We start from the raw sequence: 22,677 nt of genomic DNA on the forward strand, positions 1-22,677 counted from the left end.
AATCAGGGCACATTCTACGAGGGCTGTGAGCAGCTCTTGGGCGGTCCCAGTTGAGTAGTTGTGCAGGGTAGCTACATGGATTTCTGTGCACACCTATAGAAAATGTTACCATTTTCACAGTTTTTCTTTTAAAGGCACCAGTTATTGGCACAAATGGTGCATACACATTGTCAGATATGTCAGATGAACGATTTGCAAATGATTGAATAATTGAATGATTTCAGCCTGTATTAAAATGAATGAAATCGACCAAATCTGTCTGCAAACACATCAGATGTCAGATATCGTTATCTGACAAATGGGAACGCGTATCGTTCATTTTTGCCCACATGTCAGATTTTTCTTTCAGATATGAACGATTGAACGATTTTTTAAATCGTTATCATTCAGATCTGAATAAAAATCTGACCGTGTGTATGCATCAAAAGTTTTTTGCATGGCATTGCTGGAACATACCCCTCGTTCTTATGCTAGCTTTTGGAAGTCCTATTGATTCCAGTGTACCCCGAATAGATTGAAAGTGAAAACAAGATTTTATACTCGTAAAATCAATTCTTCTGATTTCATCTGGGGGACACTGGGCTTCTTCTGTGATGTTAATTTTGTTGTGTATGATTTTGTTCTCGATCAGGCTTTGGAACAGTAAAAACTGAGTTGCAGGTGGAAGTGGGATTAGGGAGTGTTTAAGAGGGAGGGGAGTATCAGCCTCAATAGAATTAGTTATTTAGTGCCTATTCCTTAGCCCTCCCACTTAAACCAATTATTTCCAGTGTCCCTTAGAAGGACTCTGAGGAATTGATTTTATGGTGAGAATAAAATGTTTATTTTTTTTATATTATTTGTGACATTTATTTTGGCATTCATTTTCATTTGCCTGATGTGTCATATTTGAAATAATTTTTTTTAGTGCTTTGATTTTTAAATATTTTAGATAAGTGTGCTTTTCTTTATGATGCGATTCGTTAATTTGCGCTTGTTATCTGTTCTGAATTTTCATTTACCTAAGTTAAGCAGTAAAACAATGTGTTTTTGGATTTTCTTTTCCAGGCTTTTGAGTGTATAGTTTTGCCATGCTTAACGCTTCTACGAAAGTTGCTGTATGCAGATTCTGTACTGCGTTTGTCGTTGGCACAGGATCCAGATTTCCTTATTACATTATTCAGAGGTTTGTACTGCACATCATCTTTTTTTTTTATTCCCTTGGATGTATTTATTTCCATTTCTCTGTTTGGATGTTAACAATGTATCTCACATGGTTCAAATATAGCCTTGCATATGTTTTTATACTCTAGCTGTTTTTAGATGATCAGAAAAAAGGTTTTTGGTCATATGTGAAATCTACAACAGCCTGAAAGTTTCACCTTTGCTAGGGCTAGTTGGTGCAGTTCATGGTCATCTAGTCAGTACTGTATGTGAGATGCAATAGAAAAAGTATTACTGAAACATTGATAATAGCTGATGTGACCTTTTAATATGTGACAATATGCAAAAATGCCTCCCCTATTCCAGAAAAGTATCTTCGTTACTGAATGATATATACTTAATATTTATCTCATTAAGATTATCTCAAACACTTATAAACTCACACTTGAAAACATGTAATGAACTTGTCATTGGCCTCCTTTAGATCAAAAAGCAAATTCAGTTGAAGGGTGCAGAATTTGACATGGATAATGCAAGTTACGCATAGGGTGCAACTGAAATACTGCTTGTTTCTACATGTAGAACACAAATAATGGACGGTTCTATTTTAATACTACAATTTAGAGTTGAGCTAAATGAGCACATGATACTCTCCCAACTGTAAACCTTTAGAAATTAAATTTGCCACCATTGCTGTACAAAGTGGTTTTGATAAGGTGCATTATTGTAACCTCTAGGTGGATTTTTTCCTCTTTGTAAATGAGTTCTATCTACACATTATGTATAAATGTTTTACTGAGATTCTCTAAGTGGAAAGACTTAAATAATAATACTATGATTTTGTTTTACAGTGTCCCTGATGTTGCAAACTGATGGTGCGTTATTGGTTGAAACTGGAGCTGTGATATGTCTGCTTCTATTTGATGAAATATCAAGAATGGACACATGGTGAGATACTTTCAAATCTAGTCACATTGCACGATTAATAGTTTGTAAGGTAAAACAATATCTTACCAGAAAGTTTGTCATTTTTTTTTTTTTGCGAAGAACCTTTTTAAGCATTTCATACAGTGGAGGACGTTTTGTTAGCCATTTAGACATTATGAGGGTATTAAGTTGTTTGAGAGAATTGCTGTAACTCCCGTATAAAGCACCCGGAGTAGATGGCCGCATTCTTGCTCCCTAACACAGGATTAGCCTCGTTAATCAGCTTATCCCCTGCTAAGTGCCGGGAACGCTACAGTTAATGCACGCCCGGTAGTCACGGCCAGCCGAAAAACCCTACTTTACGCAGATTTCTGCTCGCAGCTCCAGAGTGTGCGAGCAGAAATCCGCAATAAGTGCAGTCATGGGGCTGGTCGTCGAAAACAATTGAATTAGCTCCAGGGCTCTTTAGACCATACCTAATTCTCTCAAACAATTGACTTGCCCCCCTATGAGACTGATGAAGGGTCAACTTCATATGAACTAAAAAAAATGAAGCTCTAAAAAACTGCATGTAAAAATGTACTCACCTATGCTGAGGTTTAATCATTGCAAGCATCTAGCTCTGCATCAGTAGCACATGTGTCATGTGTATATCAGGCATACATACACTCAGATACACTTACACCCAACAAGGTCATGCGCAAAGGAAAATGCAATCGCTACTAGGTGCTACCCTATACCTAGCCGCAGACCTAATTTCCGCCAGCGGTAGGTATAAATCTCTTCCCCCAACTAGCGGAGCCTTAATGGAACATGTGAAACTGTAAGGTTTTTTTGTCTATGGGACTTCATTGCTTTTTTATTATTTATTAACCATCAGGGTTTTGACGAGCAAACTGGGCCACCTGCAGGGCAGAAGGACAACAAATAGGTACAATAACACGGGTGGAGGAGCAGACAGCACACAGGAGGTGTTTTTAGGTTGCAGAGGGAGAGATGGCTGCAGGGACAGGCTGCAGGTGTGTGGGGCAGTGGCAGCAGTAACGGTTCGGAGCAGTGGCAGCAACGGGCGTGCACAGAAGCATCAGCGGGCGACAGAAGGACTCACTGGTGCTGGGCTTGCACCTGAGAAAATCAAATCGATAAGACACAGATGCATGGATGTATCAGTGAGATCCATCCATGTATTATTGTAAAAAATTAATGTGTAATATAAAAAAAACAAAAATGAGGTGCCCCCACAGCACAACCAGCATCGGACTTTGGAGCCCCAGTGCTGTTTGTGCTAAACACAGGGGACAAACGACGTAGGGGTTCCCTGTATTAAGCACAACCAGCATCAGGCTAATCAGAGCCAGTCTTGTTTGCCAAAATACAGGGGACAAACGACGTAGAGGTCTCCTCGAAAAAAACTACATTTTCCCATAGAGAAATCCTGAGGGGGGCATGGTGTTTAAGGGGCTACACCTAAAAAGCTATTAGAGGTACGGAGCTGAAATTTGGCATGGGCTGTTAGAACTGTCGCTTGGTGCTGCATGCCAAATTTCAGTGCAAAAACATAAAAAATGAGGACTTAAATATCCAACTGTCAGTGTTTTCTGACACAATTAGGACCACTTTTCTACTGTTCTCTATGGGGGATTTTTGGGAAGGCATAACTCAGGGTAGGTGGCAGATTTAGACCTTGGGTTTGTTCTATTAGGTAGCTATTGTTCCAGGGTAGGTGCTTTTAGGGTTTAGGTAATTGAGAAAGTTGCAAGTTTTTAAACTATTACCTCACAAATCCGCCATTATAGAGATCTGAAGTTTCAACTTGATGTGCAGCCTTAGTAGGAGCCTCCATCAGGTGTAGTCACTGTGGCTTCACTATGGTGCACCAAGACGTCAGGTCAGTGGGGGTGGTAGTGGCGGTGGGCTCGGGGGAAGGAAGCAGCCGTAAGCTGCGGCCTGAACCCGGGGGATAGCGTCCGAGACCCATGGGCGTTAGCGGTGGTGGTGCAGGCGGCAGGACCTGGTGGAGGTAGCAGCAGACTGATGCAGGCTCAGATCTGAACGATCCGTGATACCTGCATCTGTCTATAAATAAACACAGAAGCACGGACGGGATCAGTGAGACCCGTCTCTTCTTCTGTGTTTATAAATAAAAAGGAAACATGTTAAAAAATAAATAAAAAATGTTGTGTGTGTCCCCCCCATAACAACAACCAGCAACGTGCTTTGGAAAGCCAGTACTGGTTGTGCTAAATACAGGGGACAAACGACGTAGGGGTCCCCCATATGAAGCACAACCAGCACCAGGCTTTTCAGAACCAATCATGGTTGCTATGGGGGACAAATGACGTAGGGGTCCCCCGTATTCAGCGCAACCAGCACTGGGCTCTGAGACTAAACTGGTTCTGGAAATGCAGGGGGAAAAAATGCATAGGGTCCCCCTGTATTTACCAGAACCAGCATTGGACCCTTTTTAGCAGGGGGGTGATGCCACAGCCAGGGGTGCCCTTTCACCTGGCCCCCAAGCTGAAGCATCACCCCTGACTGCTAGTCAGCCCAGGCCGGGGATCCCTGAGGAACTGGGGACCTCCTAATAAAGGGGTCCCCCTCTTCAGGGGCCAAAGGCTCAGGCTGATAGCCCTGGGCTATCTCCAGCACCCCTGGGCGGTGGATGCTGGGTTGATTGTGTAGTGTGGTGCATGTGAAAATTTAAATATTGTCTTTTGCAGTAGTACAACAGGTCCCAGCAGGCATCCCCGCACACTGATACTTGGAGAAGCACAAGTACCAGCAAGCGGGGCATTAAGGGCCCGCTGGTACCTATAGTACCCCTGCAAAATAAATATTAAAATAAAACAGAGACAGTTTGTTTTAATATTTTATTTTTCCGCACCTTCGCCTGGGGGAGCGGCAGCATTTCAGCTCTTTTTCATGGCTGCCGCTTCCCCCAGGACTTCCGTGGCATCTTCACATGGAGGGTGGCGGCCTTTAAGCTCTTTTTCCTCGCTGCCACCAATCCAGGGCTTTCGCGGCATCTTCTTGCTTCAGCAGGTCTTCTCTCCAGCTACCAGGCCGTCGGACTGACTGGACAGCGCCTTGCACTGGCTTTATTATTAGGGCGACTGTGCTCTTATAAAATATATATATATATATATATATGTGCCCTTATATATTAGTATATGAATAATCTGCACTCACATCCAAAATATTAACTTTGTACAGGATGCTCCTTTAAGGAAAAGACCAATCTCATTCCATTAATAAAGTCCAGGAAATGGCAGTAGAGCCAAAGTCAGGACACTCACCGCTTGTATATAATGAATATCCAATTTTATTAATCCAACATTACCAAAGTTAAGTCGACGTTTCGGCCCTGAAGGGTCTTTATCAAGACAAATTCATGGGAGACATCCGTTCAGCATGCAAACAGAGAGCATGCTGACCAGCCTCCTGAACTCCCCTGTATAGCGCCATCAATCAAACACTGATGGTGTCAAGTGCTAACATCTGTACTTGGCTTACGAGCCACCTTAAAATGCGTCACTGCCGGTATTGAAACAACATTATCTGAGCATTCTGAGACCATTCGTGTGTGGAGTTGCTTCTCAGCCAAGGGAGTGGGATCACTCACAATTTTGCCTAAGAACACAGCCATGAATAAAGAATGAATACAAAACATCCTCCAAGAGCAACTTCTCCCGACCATCCAGCATGATGGAGCACCTTGCCATAAGGCAAAAGTGAGAACTAAGTGGCTCGGGGAACAAAACATCGAAGTTTTGAGTCCATGGCCAGGAAACTCCCTAGACCTTAATCCCATTGAGAACTTGTGGTCAATCCTCAAGAGGCAGGTGGACAAACAAAAACACACAAATTCTGACAATTTTCAAGCTTTGATTGGGCAAGAATGGGTGGCCATCAGTCAGTATGTGGCCCAGAATTTGATTGACAGCATGCCAGGGCGAATTGCAGAGTTCCTTGGATAAGAAGGGTCAACACTGCAAATATTGACTCTTTGCATAAACTTAGTGTAAACTTATGAAATGCTTGTAATTTTACTTCAGTATACCATAGTAACGTCTGACAAAAAGGTCTAAAAACACTGAAAACCAATACTTGTGTCATTCTCAAAACTTTGGGCACGGCTGTAGAGCGTAAGGTCTCAGCATGACCTGCGGAACTATTGATATGATATTGGTAATGTTGAACAAGGGTTAGTAAGAGTCTACATAAACACCAGGTGTCCCTGGTTGCTCGCATGTAAGGGTTTGCTCTACTTTTCTAGCAGGCGCTCTTGTCCTAGAGCCATTTCGAAGAGTGACAGGCGCATTGCACGCATAACCCCTTCACAGCTGAACTGCTAGACATCTGTTCCTGTAAGGTACCTCCTTTCATATCATATCACATCGCTCTGACCTAGTGTACATAAACGACTACATTTATTATTTTTTGTTTGTTTTTTGTCTCCTGCTGATTCTCTATCCTTCTAGGTTGGATAGACCTGGTCTGCCAATCCTGTATTGCGCGGATATCTATTTAAGGGGTTATATCCACATCGTCTTCTGAGGTACAGAAGTGACCATGGTTTTAACTAAACCTTCTTCCCTCCTTGCTAAAGGAATATGTCTTGCCTGACATACTTTAGGTATTTCAGTGTTCGGAACAACCACTGCTTGGGTCGAGAGTCGGTTATCGAGTCGACCCTAGAGATCAATGTGCTGGAAATCCGTGCAATCTTCAACACTCTTCTGGAGTTAACATCCCGTCTTGATGGTCGGCCTCTTTTAGTCCAGTTGGAAAATGCTGCTGCAGTAAAGTACTTCTGCCTCCTAGACGGGATGCTCAGTTGTATAGCCCTACATAAGTTGAGTTGCATTCTACGGACAGAGTCCCATGTGATAGCGATCTCGATGGCACTCTTCCAGAGTGTAATACTGGGAGGCTGTCTTCTCCGTCATCAGGACCTTTTACCCGGAAGCATGGGCCCTTCACTCGTCTGTTTCCCGAAAGCTAGTCAGATGGTGGAGCAGACCAGTCATGGATCTCATAGCCTCCTGGTCGTAGCATCAGATTTCTCGGAACTACTTCAGGACTCAGGAACAGAGCGCGGTAGACGCTCTGACTGTGTCTTGGAGCCACGATATATAGTGCTTCCTCCTGATATCCTTTCTTCCTCAAGTCCTCCGGCGTTTTCTAGTGAGCAGTGGTCATGATTTCTTCGCCGGACCTCCTGTTTTCAGTAATTTGTTTACCCAGTCTTACAGCGGCTACATTTATTAGCATGGGTGTTGAGTACTCTCTATTTACTTATAGCAGGCTTTATGACTCTCTGGTTCCCACCATGTTCTGGACTTGCACACTGTTCAGTCAGCTCATCGTCATCGCATCTGATAGTCTTATGTGACCTGGTGTGCTGAGCAGGGTTTTTTTCCCCTGCATTGCTTCCGTTTTGTTCCATGGACGCTGGGTTATGCTTCGATTCTCTCATAGTTCAGGTAACGGCATTGTCAATCTTTTTCAGCGCCGCCTAGCCTTATTCCATCAAATTTGTGCTTTTCTTCAGGGCAGTTATCCGAATACAGCCTCTGTTTGTCATGCCTACATTTCTGTTGGTTCTGATGTTCCTCCAGTCTGTGGAGCATTTCTAGGATGTGGAACTGAAACTCCTCTCTCGACAGTCGGTCCTCCTATTGGTCTTGGTTTCGGCCAAGCGCGTTGGGAGTCCTCTCTTGACGGCCTTCTTATCTCTTTTTTTTTTCCATTATGTCGGTGCAGAACTCTGTGCCTTTCCTTCTTCCTGCCTATAATGATTTCGGACTTCCACATCACCCAACAGATTGTGTTCTGGTGTGCTGTTGTCCCACTCTTTGCAGGTGGTTCAGATTTATGGCCCATACAACAGCATTGTGAAAGTCTATTTCCTGGTTGTCTTTTGATTGCTGTTTCCGTGGTTGACCTGCTTCAATATTTAAGGCGGTGCCAGATGGATCTGTTTGGCAATCCGACGGGCGCATGTTGTTAGGTTCCTGGCTTCCATCGTTTTTTTGTTCCTGCACATTCCGCTCGTGCGGTGGTGTTTATTGGGCTGCTTGTCATGGCGCCTCAGAAACTCACTTTTGCTGTGCAGCCTGTAGTCCATGGGCCACACCTTTTGTTGTTTCTCTTGTTTTTATGCCTTTGAGGCCTCAGAACCTACTTTTGATCGCAGTGTTTTTTGTTGGCAGGTTACTCAGGGCTCTCCCACCCGAGTGAGGATAACTTTGGGACGTCCCCAGATTCTAGATCTCCAGTGTCCCCTGGTGGATGAAGGAGAAAATAGGATTTTGGTACTTACCAGTAAATTCCCTTTCTTTGATTCCACAGGGGACACTGTATGCCCTCTCAGCTCTGCTTTACCTGCCATTGTGTTCTGTTTTACATTTGTTGTATGCACAATGTTGTTCTGTGTGTTTTCTATATCTCTTCTCTGCCTTTTGGCTGTGATCAGTGTAGTATTTGTTCTTATCAGTTTTATATCTGATACGCCCCTATTTGGGGGCCATGTTTTTTCTCTGTTTTTGCAGTCCTTGTGGTTTGATTCCTTCTCCCCATATTGTCTTCTGTTTCTGTCTCCTCGGGTTCCATTTCTCTAACTGGGGCTTCTGGGGGATAGAGGGGGAGGAGTCACTCACAATTAAAGATTTAAAGTGCCAGCTCCTCTCACCCACCCGTCTATACTCCAGTGTCCCCTGTGGAATCTGAGAAAAGGATTTTACTGGTTAGTGCCAAAATCCTATTATTTTCTGTACATATATTTGCCTATAAACTTGTGAAGTTGGTTTGCGAATTTTGTATGCACCTATTAACATTTTAAACAATTAGAATTAAGCATTTATCAGTATGCAAGTCTGTTTTGAATTAACTTTCAAAATGAGTTCTGTTATACAGTAGTTTTCTTTAAAAACCAAAGTATATATTGTATATTTATTAAGCAATTGATCTTAGTAGGATCACTTCAACTTACTGTTTCACATGCTACTTAATACTGTCAATATTTTATGTATTGTGTGTGTCTGAACTATTATTTGTGTTATTGATAGGTCAGAAAGTACATCCAGCTCGTCCCCTCCATTTAGCTTGCCTGTAACTGTAGTTAGACGGTAAGTATATATTCTTGTTAAATATAATATACCATAAAGTTTCATTAATAACTGTTGGTACATTATTTTAATTTGCTAATTAATGTACAGATGTGTTGCCATACCCAACAGCCCCTCTTGGTGCGCCAGGTCCCGTGAGACTCTGCTGGCGCTGGGCGTCTTTTTTTTGCTCGATGCAACGGCCGCAACATTTCCCATCCAAGTTCCCTTTTCCGACTCAGTGGCACACAGACATACAAATGTCGCTTATAAAATTAACCAGCACAGTCTCCTGGTGCGTCCTAGTTGCATCACATTACAACTTACATTTTAAGCAAAAAAAAAAGATGCCTGATGCTAGCAGGGTTGCACAAGAGCTGGTGGCTCGCTTGCGCCAGGCATGTCGCTCTGCATGGCGTATCGAGGATAGATTCAGGAGAACACATCTGTACAATAATTTGGGATACTCTACTAACCAGTGATTCTATGGAAGGCTGCAGGGTTGCAATGGCAACTGCAGTATATATAAGTAAATAAGACAAATGCGTAATAGTTGTGGTCAGCTTCTTTTGAAGAACCACTCAATCGTGCCATTGTCCAGGACAGTTTCTAATGTTTCTCATATGTTGTTCAGTTTCAGGGTGTCTATAGGATTTTAGGTTATAAGTAATATGGACAGATTTAAATGGCTTTGTCTGGTACATTTGTGAATTATTTGCTGTATTAGTCATTGCCACTTGCTAGCTATATTTTTATATAATGTTATATTTACTCTTTTATGTAAAAAATATTTGTTTAGAACAATTGCATATATACCCGCATCTGAGTATCTCGACTGTGCTGGTTGTAGCAAGCTTCACCGGGTCACAGCCTCAAACTAGAACGCCGGTGAGCAGTATGGAAGATTGCGCTCTGTTCACCGGGTAGCAGTGACTGTAAGGAGTGTTCTTGGTGTCACGTGATAGCCAACGCGTTTCGGCCAGTCATGGCCTTTGTCAAGGATTAAACATTGTACAACAAAATGAAACATCCTGTATTACACCAACAATGTTTGTAATAAGCCTTTTGTATCTGTAAGCTTGTAACCACATCGGTTACCTGTTTTTCAGATTCCACCTTCCTGTGAGTGCGAGTACTCATCATGCTGTGAGTCCATACACTATGTCTTCTCCTCTGTCATCGGAATGGATAACAGTAAAGCCTGTGTCGGACATGCTTCGCATGGCGTGGAATCTGTCCTGGTACCAAGGGGTAGATAACTTCTTGTCAAATCCAGAAAAAGAAACTGAAAAGTAAGTCCTCATTCTTTATCTACAGAATGCTAATAACATCATCGCATAATGTAACAATGATTTATTACACATATGAATATATGGGGGGAATTAAGGCCCTCATTCAGAGCCGTACGCTCTGAGCAGAGCGCACGCTCTGAATGAGGGCCGGGCTCCATTTTCATGGAGCGTCCTCCTGGACGCTCGTATAGCTGTGGGTCACCACCCACAGGCTATACGAGCGTGCTTTGTGATGGCCGCGATGGTCGAGACCATCGCGACCATCGAAATTGCGAGCCGGAGCCTGCGGTTGAGGTTTTCAACCGCAAGCTCCGGAGTGATTTTGGCTCTATCAGAGCCAAAATCACTCCCACTGACATCACTAGTGATGTCAGTGGGCCGGCTTCTGACGGGAGGCGTTCCCGTGGGAACGCCCCCGTCAGGGAGGCACGCCCCCGGCACGCCCACCAAAGGGGCGTGCTGTCAATCAACATTGACAGCACGCCCCCTTTGATCGGACACAACGAGCGAAGGACTTTCCTTCGCTCGTCGCGTCTGGCGCATGCGCACGACGGAGCTCCCTCCGTCGTACGCATGCTCAGTGCATAACATCGACCCACTTGCGAGCGGACAGCCGCTCGCGAGTGGGTCTGAATCAGGCCCTAAATTCAGTGCGATGTTGAATAGCCGCGGGAGGGAGTTCCTGAAGCTATTCAATACACCGCGCTGTTTGGGTGGGCAAAGGATTTCTTCTCGCAACCCCCTGGGTATGCGAGAAGAAATCCAACAAAAGTGCCGGGAGTGCAGCTGTTTTACTGCTTAGCGCTGCGCTAACAGCCGCGCATCTCGCCCTTAATAACTAGTGAATACGAACCCAGCTGTGGCAGGGCTAAATGCTAATGCTATAACTAACCTTTCTGCATTAGATAAATACATTGCTAAATTGAAAATATTTCTGTCCAGTTGCTTGTACTTCCTTGGGCGCTGTCTAAAGCTTTTGGATGTGGTTCATATTGTCTTCGACAAGGAAAGTATGGAATTTCCCACTCATGTAAATACAATTAAAGAAAAAAATATACATTTATCTGTGCAGAATGACATGTAGTTTGCTCCCCGTCCCTGATTTACAATGTATTTTATCCATTTAGTTTACTTCATGTTTATCTTTTCAGCTTGAAGTGTAACAGTTTGTTTTTAGACATAAGCATTACAAAGTGCTACATGTTTGGTAGGATTATATTACTGTACCTGTGAGTATACCAGTAAAACCGACACTGTTTCTCTCTACCCAGTTTTTTAGGTACATTAAAATTATCCTCAGAAGAAGTTCTGACATTGAAGATGTCACACTCAGCCAGTGGACTGCAAGATTGCCTGAGTTATATCATTCAGGCTGTGTCTCATGGGGAAGTTCGTTCTGCTGTTGCTAGGATGAATTTTTATCTCCTAAATGACAGACTGGTTCTAAACTGCCTCACTGACTATAACATGTCTTCCTTGAAGTGTTTGCCTTGGCATACTGCACTGAGCAGGTGAGACTCGCTGCACAATTTCTAATATCTGCTTGATATGCTTAAAATATGCACACACATGCACGATGATTAAAGTGGTGAGCGCAAGGAGCTTTTTACTTTCCAGAGTATTTACTTTGTGAATCAAGTATCATAAATATATATATATATATATATATTTTTTTTTTTTTTATATACAGAGAAGTCACTTGGGCACACATAATTACTGCAGGAAAGTCACTTTCAGCAGTGTCTGTAAGGTGAAAGGATTTCTCAACCAGAATGAATGCAAACCTGGAGTAACTTTTTAATGTATAATAATTGTTCTTGTTGGAGACTGAAATTTGCATTGACTTTTTTTTCCCTCTTTTTCACTAATGAAGTTGTTCCACCAGACCCTATCAATGAGAAATGTGGATTATATGCCTGCAATTAATTGATTTCTCAACATAAAAAAAAAAAAGTACTTTAGTAAACTATAGTTTACTTTCGCCATCTGTGCTTATGTTCTCTTGTACTGGAGTTTGCAGAGCAAGGTGCAATGTGAACTACGTACAGTTTTTGTGATTTGCTTTTCCCCCTTACCTTTACATTGTTTACTGAATAGTCAGACCAATGAATTGTAGTCACACTGCATCTTATTGCACATTGCTTCTCTACAGTAAGGTTCAGAGGCAACACAGGCACTGGGCCTGGAGACAATCACTGGCATTTCAATGAATGATGAGGGCGACCAGAAGTGAATACTATTTATTATTATTTATTTTTGCTATGGGAAGTACATAGTTAATTTTTATTTTTTTATTCAGAAAACCTTAAATTACATGTGGTTTACAGATGCTGTACCACTTTGTGACTGGCTTATATTTGTACGTTGTAGTGACGTAACATTTTTCGAGCTACCACTGTATACTAAACCATATATTATGTAGCCTTTTGTGGGCACATGAGAAACAAGACTTGTAAAAGCTTCACAGAGGCTTGAAATAAATGTTTGGTTATATTTACTAAATGTATTTAATAATTACATAAAAAAACAAGTGTTTTCTTTGTCGACTTTTTCTCTACCACCAGGTGGTGGAAATGTGGTGTTACATGCCAGGGTATTCCTGAGTTTGGCAGATTTCACCCCTGCTGGTACTTAAAGTATATCTGTTTCTGGGTTTACAACCTGGAACAGTTACATTCAAAGTGTCTTGTGTTAGTTTCTTAAACAGACACTGATGGACACAGCCGTAACTCTGTCCACCCATCTGTGATATAAACCATCACAGCATTCTGTGCACCTTGCCTTCTTCCCATTGCTAATCTATATTAAAGGTGTTGCGCTTAATTACAATTATAATAACTTGACATGGCAGAAGATGGAATCAAAACACCAATGTAATTTAAGAAATAATTCTTTATGTAAGATTAATAGCAGCAATGAAATACAATCACATCATGCAATAAAACAGTTATTACTATGAACTAGTTCTTTACCATAAGTCTATACAGACTAATCTAAAAAATCTGCTACAAGAAAAAATGTGTAAGTTCCTTAATTAGGATCCATTTGTATAAAAAATTCTGTCCATCAAATGAACTGATCTCACCAGACGATACTAACCACAAAAGAGAGTCTTGTTACATATAGTCCGACCTCCAGGTCTGGAGATATTAACACTTGTAGTGATTCCTACACTGTATGTAGGGGCCGTTCATATAAAATATCCTCCTGATCTTATGACCAATTTGGACATTCGGGAATTGATGAGGAAGGTTGCTAGCACACAAAACCTCTCGCTTAGAGGTGTGTGACAGGGAACACGTATATCCAAGGCTATAATTGAGTCAGCTTGTGACCGCCCTTACCTCCTCCTGCCATGGTCCCGATATAGTGTGTCCTTTAAGCGTGTGCTGTAATCGCGTTGGCGGCTCTCCTAGGTCAATGTAACGAACTTCAATGTAGATCCCAGTCCGGTGAACGGTAGCAGTAAAAGTCCTCCAATCCCTTGACCGTTTCGCTTCCGGTAAATTAAGCTTTTTCAAAGCTTTTACTGCTACTGTTCACCAGACTGGGATCTACATTGAAGTCTGTTACATTGACCTAGGAGAGCCGCCAGCGCGATTACCAGCACGCGCTTAAAGGACACACTATATCAGGACCACGGCAGGAGGAGGTGAGGGCGGTCACAAGCTGACTCAATTATAGCCTTGGATATATGTGTTCCCTGTCACACACCTCTAAGCTAGAGGTGTGGTGTGCCAGCAACCTTCCTCATCAATTCCCGAATGTCCAAATTGGTCATAAGATCAGGAGGATATTTTATATGAACGGCCCCTACATACAGTGTAGGAATCACTACAAGTGTTAATATCTCCAGACCTGGAGGTCGGACTATATGTAACAAGACTCTCTTTTGTGGATAGTATCGTCTGGTGAGATCAGTTCATTTGATGGACAGAATTTTTTATACAAATGGATCCTAATTAAGGAACTTACACATTTTTTCTTGTGCAAGTATGAGGGAAAGGGAAACCCCAAGCACTGGTACCAATTAAAGTGAAGATATTAATGCGACAGGCTAAACTCCTGCAATATTGAAAACGTCATATAAAAGGATAGGACATACCCAATAGTGTTCAAAGAAGGAGGTGCTCCCAGGAGAGCAAAATACACAGGAGAAGAGAACAAAAAAAAGTACTCTCGTTTTTAGGGGCACAGTATAGCTGTCTATATCAGTAAAACATAACTTTTAATAGATACACGAAAAGCAAATAATTATCTAAAAAGGACTAACCACATAGAACGACATGAAAGACACACAGTGAAACCATGCTGGAAAAAATGGCTATAGCATTGGTTCACAGTATAAACAAACAGTAATAAATCAATAATGTCATGAATTGATGCAATAATGAGTCAGTGCATCAGTAAAATGATAAAGATTAACCACATAAAGCAACATGAACAACAAATAGTGAAACCATGCTGAAAAAAGTTGCTATCACATGAGTTCATAGTATCAGCAAACAATAATGAATAAATTAATCAATATCAAGAGTAACTGTCAACTCTTGATATTGATTAATTTATTCATTATTGTTTGCTGATACTATGAACTCATGTGATAGCAAATTTTTTCAGCATGGTTTCACTATTTGTTGTTCATGTTGCTTTATGTGGTTAATCTTTATCATTTTACTGATGCACTGACTCATTATTGCATCAATTCATGACATTATTGATTTATTACTGTTTGTTTATACTGTGAACCAATGCTATAGCCATTTTTTCCAGCATGGTTTCACTGTGTGTCTTTCATGTCATTCTATGTTGTTAGTCCTTTTTAGATAATTATTTGCTTTTCGTGTATCTATTAAAAGTTATGTTTTACTGATATAGACAGCTATACTGTGCCCCTAAAAACGAGAGTACTTTTTGTCGTTCTCTTCTCCTACATTTTTTCTTGTAGCAGATTTTTTAGATTATGGTAAAGAGCTAGTTCATAGTAATAACTGTTATATTGCATGATCTCATTGTATTTCATTGCTGCTATTAATCTTACATAAAGAATTATTTCTTAAATTACATTGGTGTTTTGACTCCATCTTCTGCCATGTCAAGTTAATATTATAATTGTAATTAAGCGCAACACCTTTAATATAGATTATCTTTTTGTGATTACTTCGGTAATCATATTGTGAGAGTTTACACAGGCCCTTTTGGTGGATGCAGCTGGATTTTATCACAAAAAATTATTTATTAGCGCCAAGCTGTACCAAACTTTTCTTCCCATTGCTAACAAGGAGACTTTTGGCAGTAAGCAGTAGTGGAGTTACCACAAGGCAACCCAAGCAGCCGCTTAAGGCCCGTCGGGTCCCTGGGGCCCCGCCGACAGTGTTGAAAAGTGCTGAGTACCAGCCGCCTGTGCCAGCTGCAGCGCACACCTGCGTCCTACTCAGTGTGTTGTGCGTCTGACCCATCATGACGTCACATGCACAGTGAGAGGAGCCGGGACGCGCCAAGAGGAGGGTCAGTCTGAGGTACATGCTTGTGGCGCAGCAGGGCTGCATTCCAGTGCATCAGCAATCTCCCTCTGCTGGCACCGGTCATTTTACTCTGACTCTCCTACTGTCAGCGCCAGCACAGCCGGGCATCTCTCACCTGAATGTGGGCCCTTCATAGCGGCTGCACATCCCTCTCCTGGATAGGGTTGTGGCCTCGCAGAAGCCCCGCTGACATCACTAAATAGCCATGACCGTGGGGGAATTCCCAGATTACTTCAATCCGGGGGCGTGCGGGCTAGTTTAGGGGTTTAGGATAAGGTACTAGAGAAAATATAGTGCTATGGATTGTTTGAGGGAGGGGGGCCACAAACCTGTATCTTGCCTGGGCCCGATGAGGTCTAAATTCGGCTCTGGCAGTAAGTTGTCCTGATATTCATTGTTTCCTGGCATTGGACCTCCACAGTTTTACAAGAATTATCACTAGCCTTACATTTAACTTGAGGACCCCTGGTCTAGCAAGTCAGCGTGAACTAATGCTGGGTAGTGATCAATGAATATGTTTGCTGTCCCATTTGTTTTGTCCATGCAGACCACATGTATGTATAATTATCTATCTATCGATCTATCTATCTATATATCTATCTGTCTATCTGTCTATCTATCTATCTGTCTATCTTTTATATTTTACTTATGTGTTCACAAGTTTTAAATGTAGTTTTGCTGAAAGCTTTAAATCTAGCGACTATAGAAGTCGCTGTGCTGCTGAAGCCTCTATTGCCTTAAGCACAAGAAAAGTTAATGTTTGTTCTTTCTCCTCTGTAGGTTTTTGCTGGTTCAACCAGCATGTACTGAAGATGAAAAGCTACTGGCAGATGTGATAAGTTTCCTAAACAAGATCCTGAGAGAACAGAGTAGAAGCTCAGATACACAGGATCTCCAATGGATACTAGATATGCTATTTAAACAAGTAAGAACTGTACCTTAGAGTGTTGCAATTGCCACTTCTGACAGATGATGCAGCATTAACATCCATGGCCAATAAAGATAATTTAGCTGTAAAGAGTATACATTTATTTTGTTCACCTGCCAATGCAATTCTGGTGGGAGCACTGAATCTGTCTATACAATGCTCCAGGCCTTAATATAAAAAGCAAACACTGCAGCAAGAGTGACATTGTATGATAATCAGAAAACATTATTATTTGGTTGCTAGCGCACAGCACCATTCATCCTGAGTATTTTTAGTCATCTTATTCTGCCTTGCATTTACAGTATGTGCTAGTGCAGTACTGGGAAATTGTGCCCTCAATATTCTTTTTATTTTTCTATATGAAAACTATAAGATACTGTGCTGTCTATTCTATAAATGTTACAGGTAGGTCATCAGCACATTATCTGATCATTTAATGGTGCAGGGGAAATATATTCCCTATGTACAGAGATTTTTGGTGAAGGCATAATTGGATACTGAATTCACATAGATATGCAGAGTTTGCAGAAAAATACATTCTGAATTGTTTTCTAGATAAATGCAAGAAAAAAGTGATGTACCAATTACAATTATTATGCACTTTGGGACAGCCCCAATTCTCTAGGGACAATGTCATTAGACCTCACTTAATGCAATACTTGACAGAACACAGCTCTCTGCATAGAGTACTCTGGTTCTGGAAAAAGGGTCTATAAATGCCGTATTAGACTGGATGATTCATATACCTAGCCATCAATTGATCATTTAATTTCCACGTTCAAATCTATGGGAATGTTAAACCCTAGGGTGGTTTTTTAATTGTCCCCAGTGTGTGGATAATTGCTGTATGTATTGCTCATTTTATTGAGCACCAATATGGGGATGCAATTTAAAATGTGCATTGTTGTACCTGCAATATGCCACATTTACTATCATTTAGATGGCGAATCACAGATAATTGAATTGCCCTGACTGCAGTGCTCTAGCACTAAAACTTGTATGTTCTCAGCTTTGAATAGTATCTAAAGGTTTATGTATTTTATTTACAAATAGGACCAATTAGCAACAACACTACAAATTGTTTTTATATTTTTTCTGCTAACTACATCTATGGGGTCAATCTAATTAAGTGCGAATTGCGAGTAGCGAGTTTGTTTCATGAAACTCGCAGACTTCACACGAATGGGCGCACCCGAGAATTCTCCAATCCAATTAAAAATGCCTATTCGCGGTACTCACAGCAGAGGTTTGAGAATTGAATGCCAAATGCAATGTGAGAGAAGTACATGTAAAAGCGGGGAGACCCTCCAAAATTGCTAATTTTGTTAGCAGGACCGTATAGAAGGCTGTTTGTGAGCATTAGGAAAGTACTGAAGGTTTTTTAAATTGTGTCAAATGGATGATTTGTGCTTTTTTTAAAAATGCTAATTTTTTTTAGTTTAATCTCAAATGAATGAAACAAAAAGTGCAAAAAAAAAGTAGGAAAAAAGATGAATTTGAGGGCACTTTGATTTTTTTAAAAAAAACACCCCATTGTAATGAAATTTGGGGTGCCTAAACTAATGAAACATTTGATTTTGGGGTAATTTGAGGACAATTTTTTCTACCCAAAAAAATGACATGTAATTATTGGACTAATTAAGCGTATTAGAAACTTCCAATTGCCTAATTAGTCATTAGGGAAGGGGTTCAGCACAGTGTCCTGACATTTTAACCTTAAAATAAAAATGTTCCTTTCCATCTCTCCAGGGAGGTGCGAATGGAAAAATGCAATTTCAGTTTGACTGGTTCAGTGCGAGTTGCTAGTTGGATTGCAAAAACTCGCACCTCACAATTCATACCTAATTGGATTGACTCCTATATATGTACTCACTTTAAATTAAAGGTCATGACAACTGACAAACTACTGTATAATTCCTTAAGTATGATTTTGCCCTAGACATTGCAACAACCAAAGTCCATTGTCTCATACTAATTTTCTTCTGTCTATATTAAAATATCTGAGAATCTGAGATAGCAAGTCTCACAACTCAATGCAAATAATTACCCCCACAAGTTTAACAAACTTCGCATAGACTCTATCAGGTCAGTTGAGCTCTATATTATTCCAAAAGAGCAGCTCATACACTCCAAAAATTTCAGTAACTTTTTTATGATAAAGCTGATTCTGTCTTCGCAGTCGAATTTAGAACATTGCGCATCATACTGTAGGCATCATCAACAAATTCAAAGATTTTTTTATTAAACTTTATAACCTCCCTGTCCTTTCTCCTCCATCTACGTCTAGTGCTGCAGTCTCATACCTGTTTCCAGGCCTTCTTCTTGACGACCCACAACGTAATTCTTTAAATGCTGAATTTACATTAGATGAATCCTCTTCAGCCTCAGGTCCAGATGGGCTAATGCCTTAATATTCTAAATCACTTTCAGCGTTGCTGGTACTACTCCTGACTTCTTTTTAATACAATTTTGGAGGGGGCCTCCCTTAGTGATGCTACTACATTGGCCAACATTGTTGTAATCCCCAAATCAGAAGGGACCAAGTCCAATGTTCAAATTACAGGCCAATCTCCCCATTAAACGTGGATCTCAAAATGTATGCTACAGTAAGCTCCTGGCAAAATTATTTAGCCTACTCCTTTCCTCATTATTTCACCCCAACCAAGTCTATTTTAATCCGGGTAGACAGGCCTTGACACACCAATAAATTAATTCATACTATACACTCCCAAAAATTCCTTTCCCGGTCCTTAAGATCAACGCTGAAAAAGCGTTTGACCGCATTTCTTTATTTAGAATTCCTGAAACTTTGGGCTCTGAAGGTAAATTCCTTGAGGAGATCAAAGCATTATATTGTAATCCTAGAGCAAACAGTGGTGGCCAATGGAATGTGATCATAGCCATTCACCGTTTCCAACAGCACTTATCAAGAATGTCCCCTCTCCCTACTTATTTTTGCCTTCTAATTGAATATCAAGACGCCAAAATCTGCAACCTGAACATTCAGAGTCTGCAATCTTGTTACAAGAAAACAGTCCTAGATTTTTATCTTTCTGATTCAATTTGGTCCGCTCTATAACAAAAAATCCTTTTCAGTGGTACTGAACCAAGATTAAATTGGGTTTTCATATCACCTAATATTTCCATAAACTGTACCAGGCCAACTCTCCTCACCTTTTATAGCAAATTCAACCTGAACTAAATAGTTGGTCTGGTCGGTATAACTCTTGGATTGTCCAGATCAGTGCTGACAAGATGAATGTCCTACCTAGATTGTTTTAGGTTTTACAAATCCTTCTTATTGTCCCCATGTATTTAAATTCTTGCAGCATCACTTACAACAGTTCCTGGGCCAAAACAACAGTCCGGTTTTGAGTCTTCAAAATCAGTCCAAGTGTGGGGGCTTGGGCATTGCAGACTATAGGCAATATTACTTAGCAGCTCGATTTGCCCTGTGTGTCATAAGGACCTGTCCTATATCAGGAAGAGTTTGATGTGCGATTGATGCCAACACACTTGGCCTCTGCTTTGCCTCTTGCCTTCTGTCGCTCCCCCAGTGCCGATATTCACAGTCTGTTTTCGCACACATGATAATTCAACACCCTGCACCAATCTGAGACTTTGTTAATTTATCCTTTAGCCTTTCCCAGTCGTCTTGTTACCACTTTTTTACAAGTGAGACTAATTTGATCCTTGATTAAGAGGTAGACTAAAGTTTTTAAAGTATATCACTAATGGACAATCCTTCCCCACCTTTCCTGAACTGGAAGAGAAATACATTTTTATCAATGCCTCCAACTGAGACACATTTGCTGTGTCTCCAAGCAATTTTTAACGCTCAAACCTCTCACTACTTGTGAATCCCCATTCTCCATCAACCCTCCTTAAAAGGCCTAATGTACAGTATTTACTATATTAAGATATTATATCGCCACTTCCAACTAATAGAGACCTTTAGGAATCTGCCTGGAAATCAGACTTTGGGGAGTTTCTTGATTATGAGGAACGGGAGGAAGTCCGTACTCGTGCCTCCTGCAGCTCCATTTGTGTCAGCATTGAAGAAAACACTAATAAATTATTTTATAAGTATACTATGTTCTGACTCCGCTTAACAAAATTAATCCTAATGTGCCCAGAAGATTCTGTAGAGGTTGTGCATGAGAAGTTTTGTTTCTTCATATTTGGTAGCAGTGTCCTAGGCTTCGCCCTTTTTGGACAGACATGGAGAACCTGCTTCCTTCCCTAGCAGGAAGTACTGTCCTGTTTCTTCCCAAAATTTTATCCTGCCACTGTATTTTCCAGGGGTCTACCAACATCAAACCAAGCTATTAAGGCACTTGCCAAATTGCAGCTGACTGGAAGAATCTTTTCGCTCCGTCCCTACAAGCGACTCTTCTCAGGATTTGACATGTTTACAGAATGGAAATTTTGTCTAGCATTCTTAATAATACCTCCCATTGTCTTCTCTAAAACATGGATCCCCTGGGAGTCATATTGTTAACATCTACCTTCTTTGTTTGAGGCATTTTAACACTACCTGGCATATTTTGTCTTCCTTGCAAGTGAATGTTCCTCTTTCTCGCTCTTGATAAAACACTTGGAACTTCCCCACAGTCTTCCCTCTACCTTCCAACCCCCCCCCCCGCCACCGCCATTCTCCTGCCCCTCCCTCATGTGGTTTGCTGTTCCGCTATCCCCCTCCCTTCTCTCAGCAAAATTGGAAAAACTTCACCTGAATCTGTCAATCGTACATTTTGTATTTGTAGGTTACTTCTAGTATGCTTTTATCTTTTTTGTGCTATCCTAGTTCTACATTTGATATTCTTATATAATGCTGGTTTCTACTGTTCATGTAATTCTCTGTCCTACTTTATGAATATACTTTAATAAAAAGAAAATACAAAAAATCTGTATGGAAAACCAGCCCGGGAAATTTCTGCAGCAGCCCTAAATGGGAGGAGGTGGAGTCTGTGAAGGGAGCATGATCTGATGACATATCTAAGTGGATCGGATGGTATATAGGGATAAGTGGAGGAGATGCAGCAAGAAATCTCAGAGAGAGATGGGGGAAGGGAGAGAAACAAACGAGAAAGATATAAAGAGAGAGACGAAAGCTGTTTTTTTCTTCATTTATCAATATACAATCCCATCTCCTCTATATAATAATAATAATACCACATATCAGTGTGTGCTGGGGGCTGTTTTATTCCCCCTCACATCACTGTATAGTGCCTTCACCTCAATATAATATTAATACCACATATCAGTGTGTGCTGGTGGCTGTGTTGTTCCCCATTCTAAATCACTGTACTGTCCCATGTCACCTATAAAATAATAGTACCACATATCACTATTCTAGGAGCTTTATTATTCCCCCTCATATATCAGTGTACAGTCCCCTCTCACCTATATAATAATACTACATATCAGTGTGCACTGGGAGCTGTGTCCCCCCCTCTCATATATCACTGTACAGTCCTCTCTTCCCTATATATTAATAACAATACCACATATCAGTGTGTGCTGGGAGCGGTGTTATTTCCCCTTATATATCAGTGTACTGCCCCTCTCTCTGTTATATAATAATAATACCATATATCAGTGGGTGCTGGTAGCTGTATTATTCCCCCTCATATATCACTGTACAGTCCCCTCCCCCTATATAATAATACCACATATCAGTGTGTGATGGAAGCTTTGTTATTCCCCTCATATATCACTGTACAGTCCCCTCCCCCCTATATAATAATAAC

General features: G+C 41.1%; 1 protein-coding gene and 1 pseudogene across 2 annotated transcripts in view; both read left to right on the forward strand.

The window, feature by feature from the left end:
- The window catches only part of RTTN (rotatin), a 368,340-nt gene that overhangs the window by 167,835 nt on the left and 177,828 nt on the right, over positions 1–22,677 (forward strand). For both annotated transcript variants that reach the window (XM_088475926.1, XM_088475927.1), the window contains exons 22-27: positions 1,048–1,165; positions 1,995–2,091; positions 9,141–9,200; positions 10,289–10,471; positions 11,743–11,982; positions 16,777–16,921. In XM_088475926.1, coding sequence (XP_088332052.1) covers positions 1,048–1,165; positions 1,995–2,091; positions 9,141–9,200; positions 10,289–10,471; positions 11,743–11,982; positions 16,777–16,921 — 843 coding nt within the window. The remainder of the gene's footprint in view (positions 1–1,047; positions 1,166–1,994; positions 2,092–9,140; positions 9,201–10,288; positions 10,472–11,742; positions 11,983–16,776; positions 16,922–22,677) is intronic.
- LOC148519977 (U2 spliceosomal RNA) lies at positions 8,519–8,629 on the forward strand (annotated as a pseudogene).

Source organism: Taudactylus pleione, unplaced genomic scaffold (genome assembly GCF_031769625.1).
Source record: "Taudactylus pleione unplaced genomic scaffold, aTauple2 ptg000179l, whole genome shotgun sequence".
Lineage (NCBI taxonomy): Eukaryota > Metazoa > Chordata > Amphibia > Anura > Myobatrachidae > Taudactylus > Taudactylus pleione.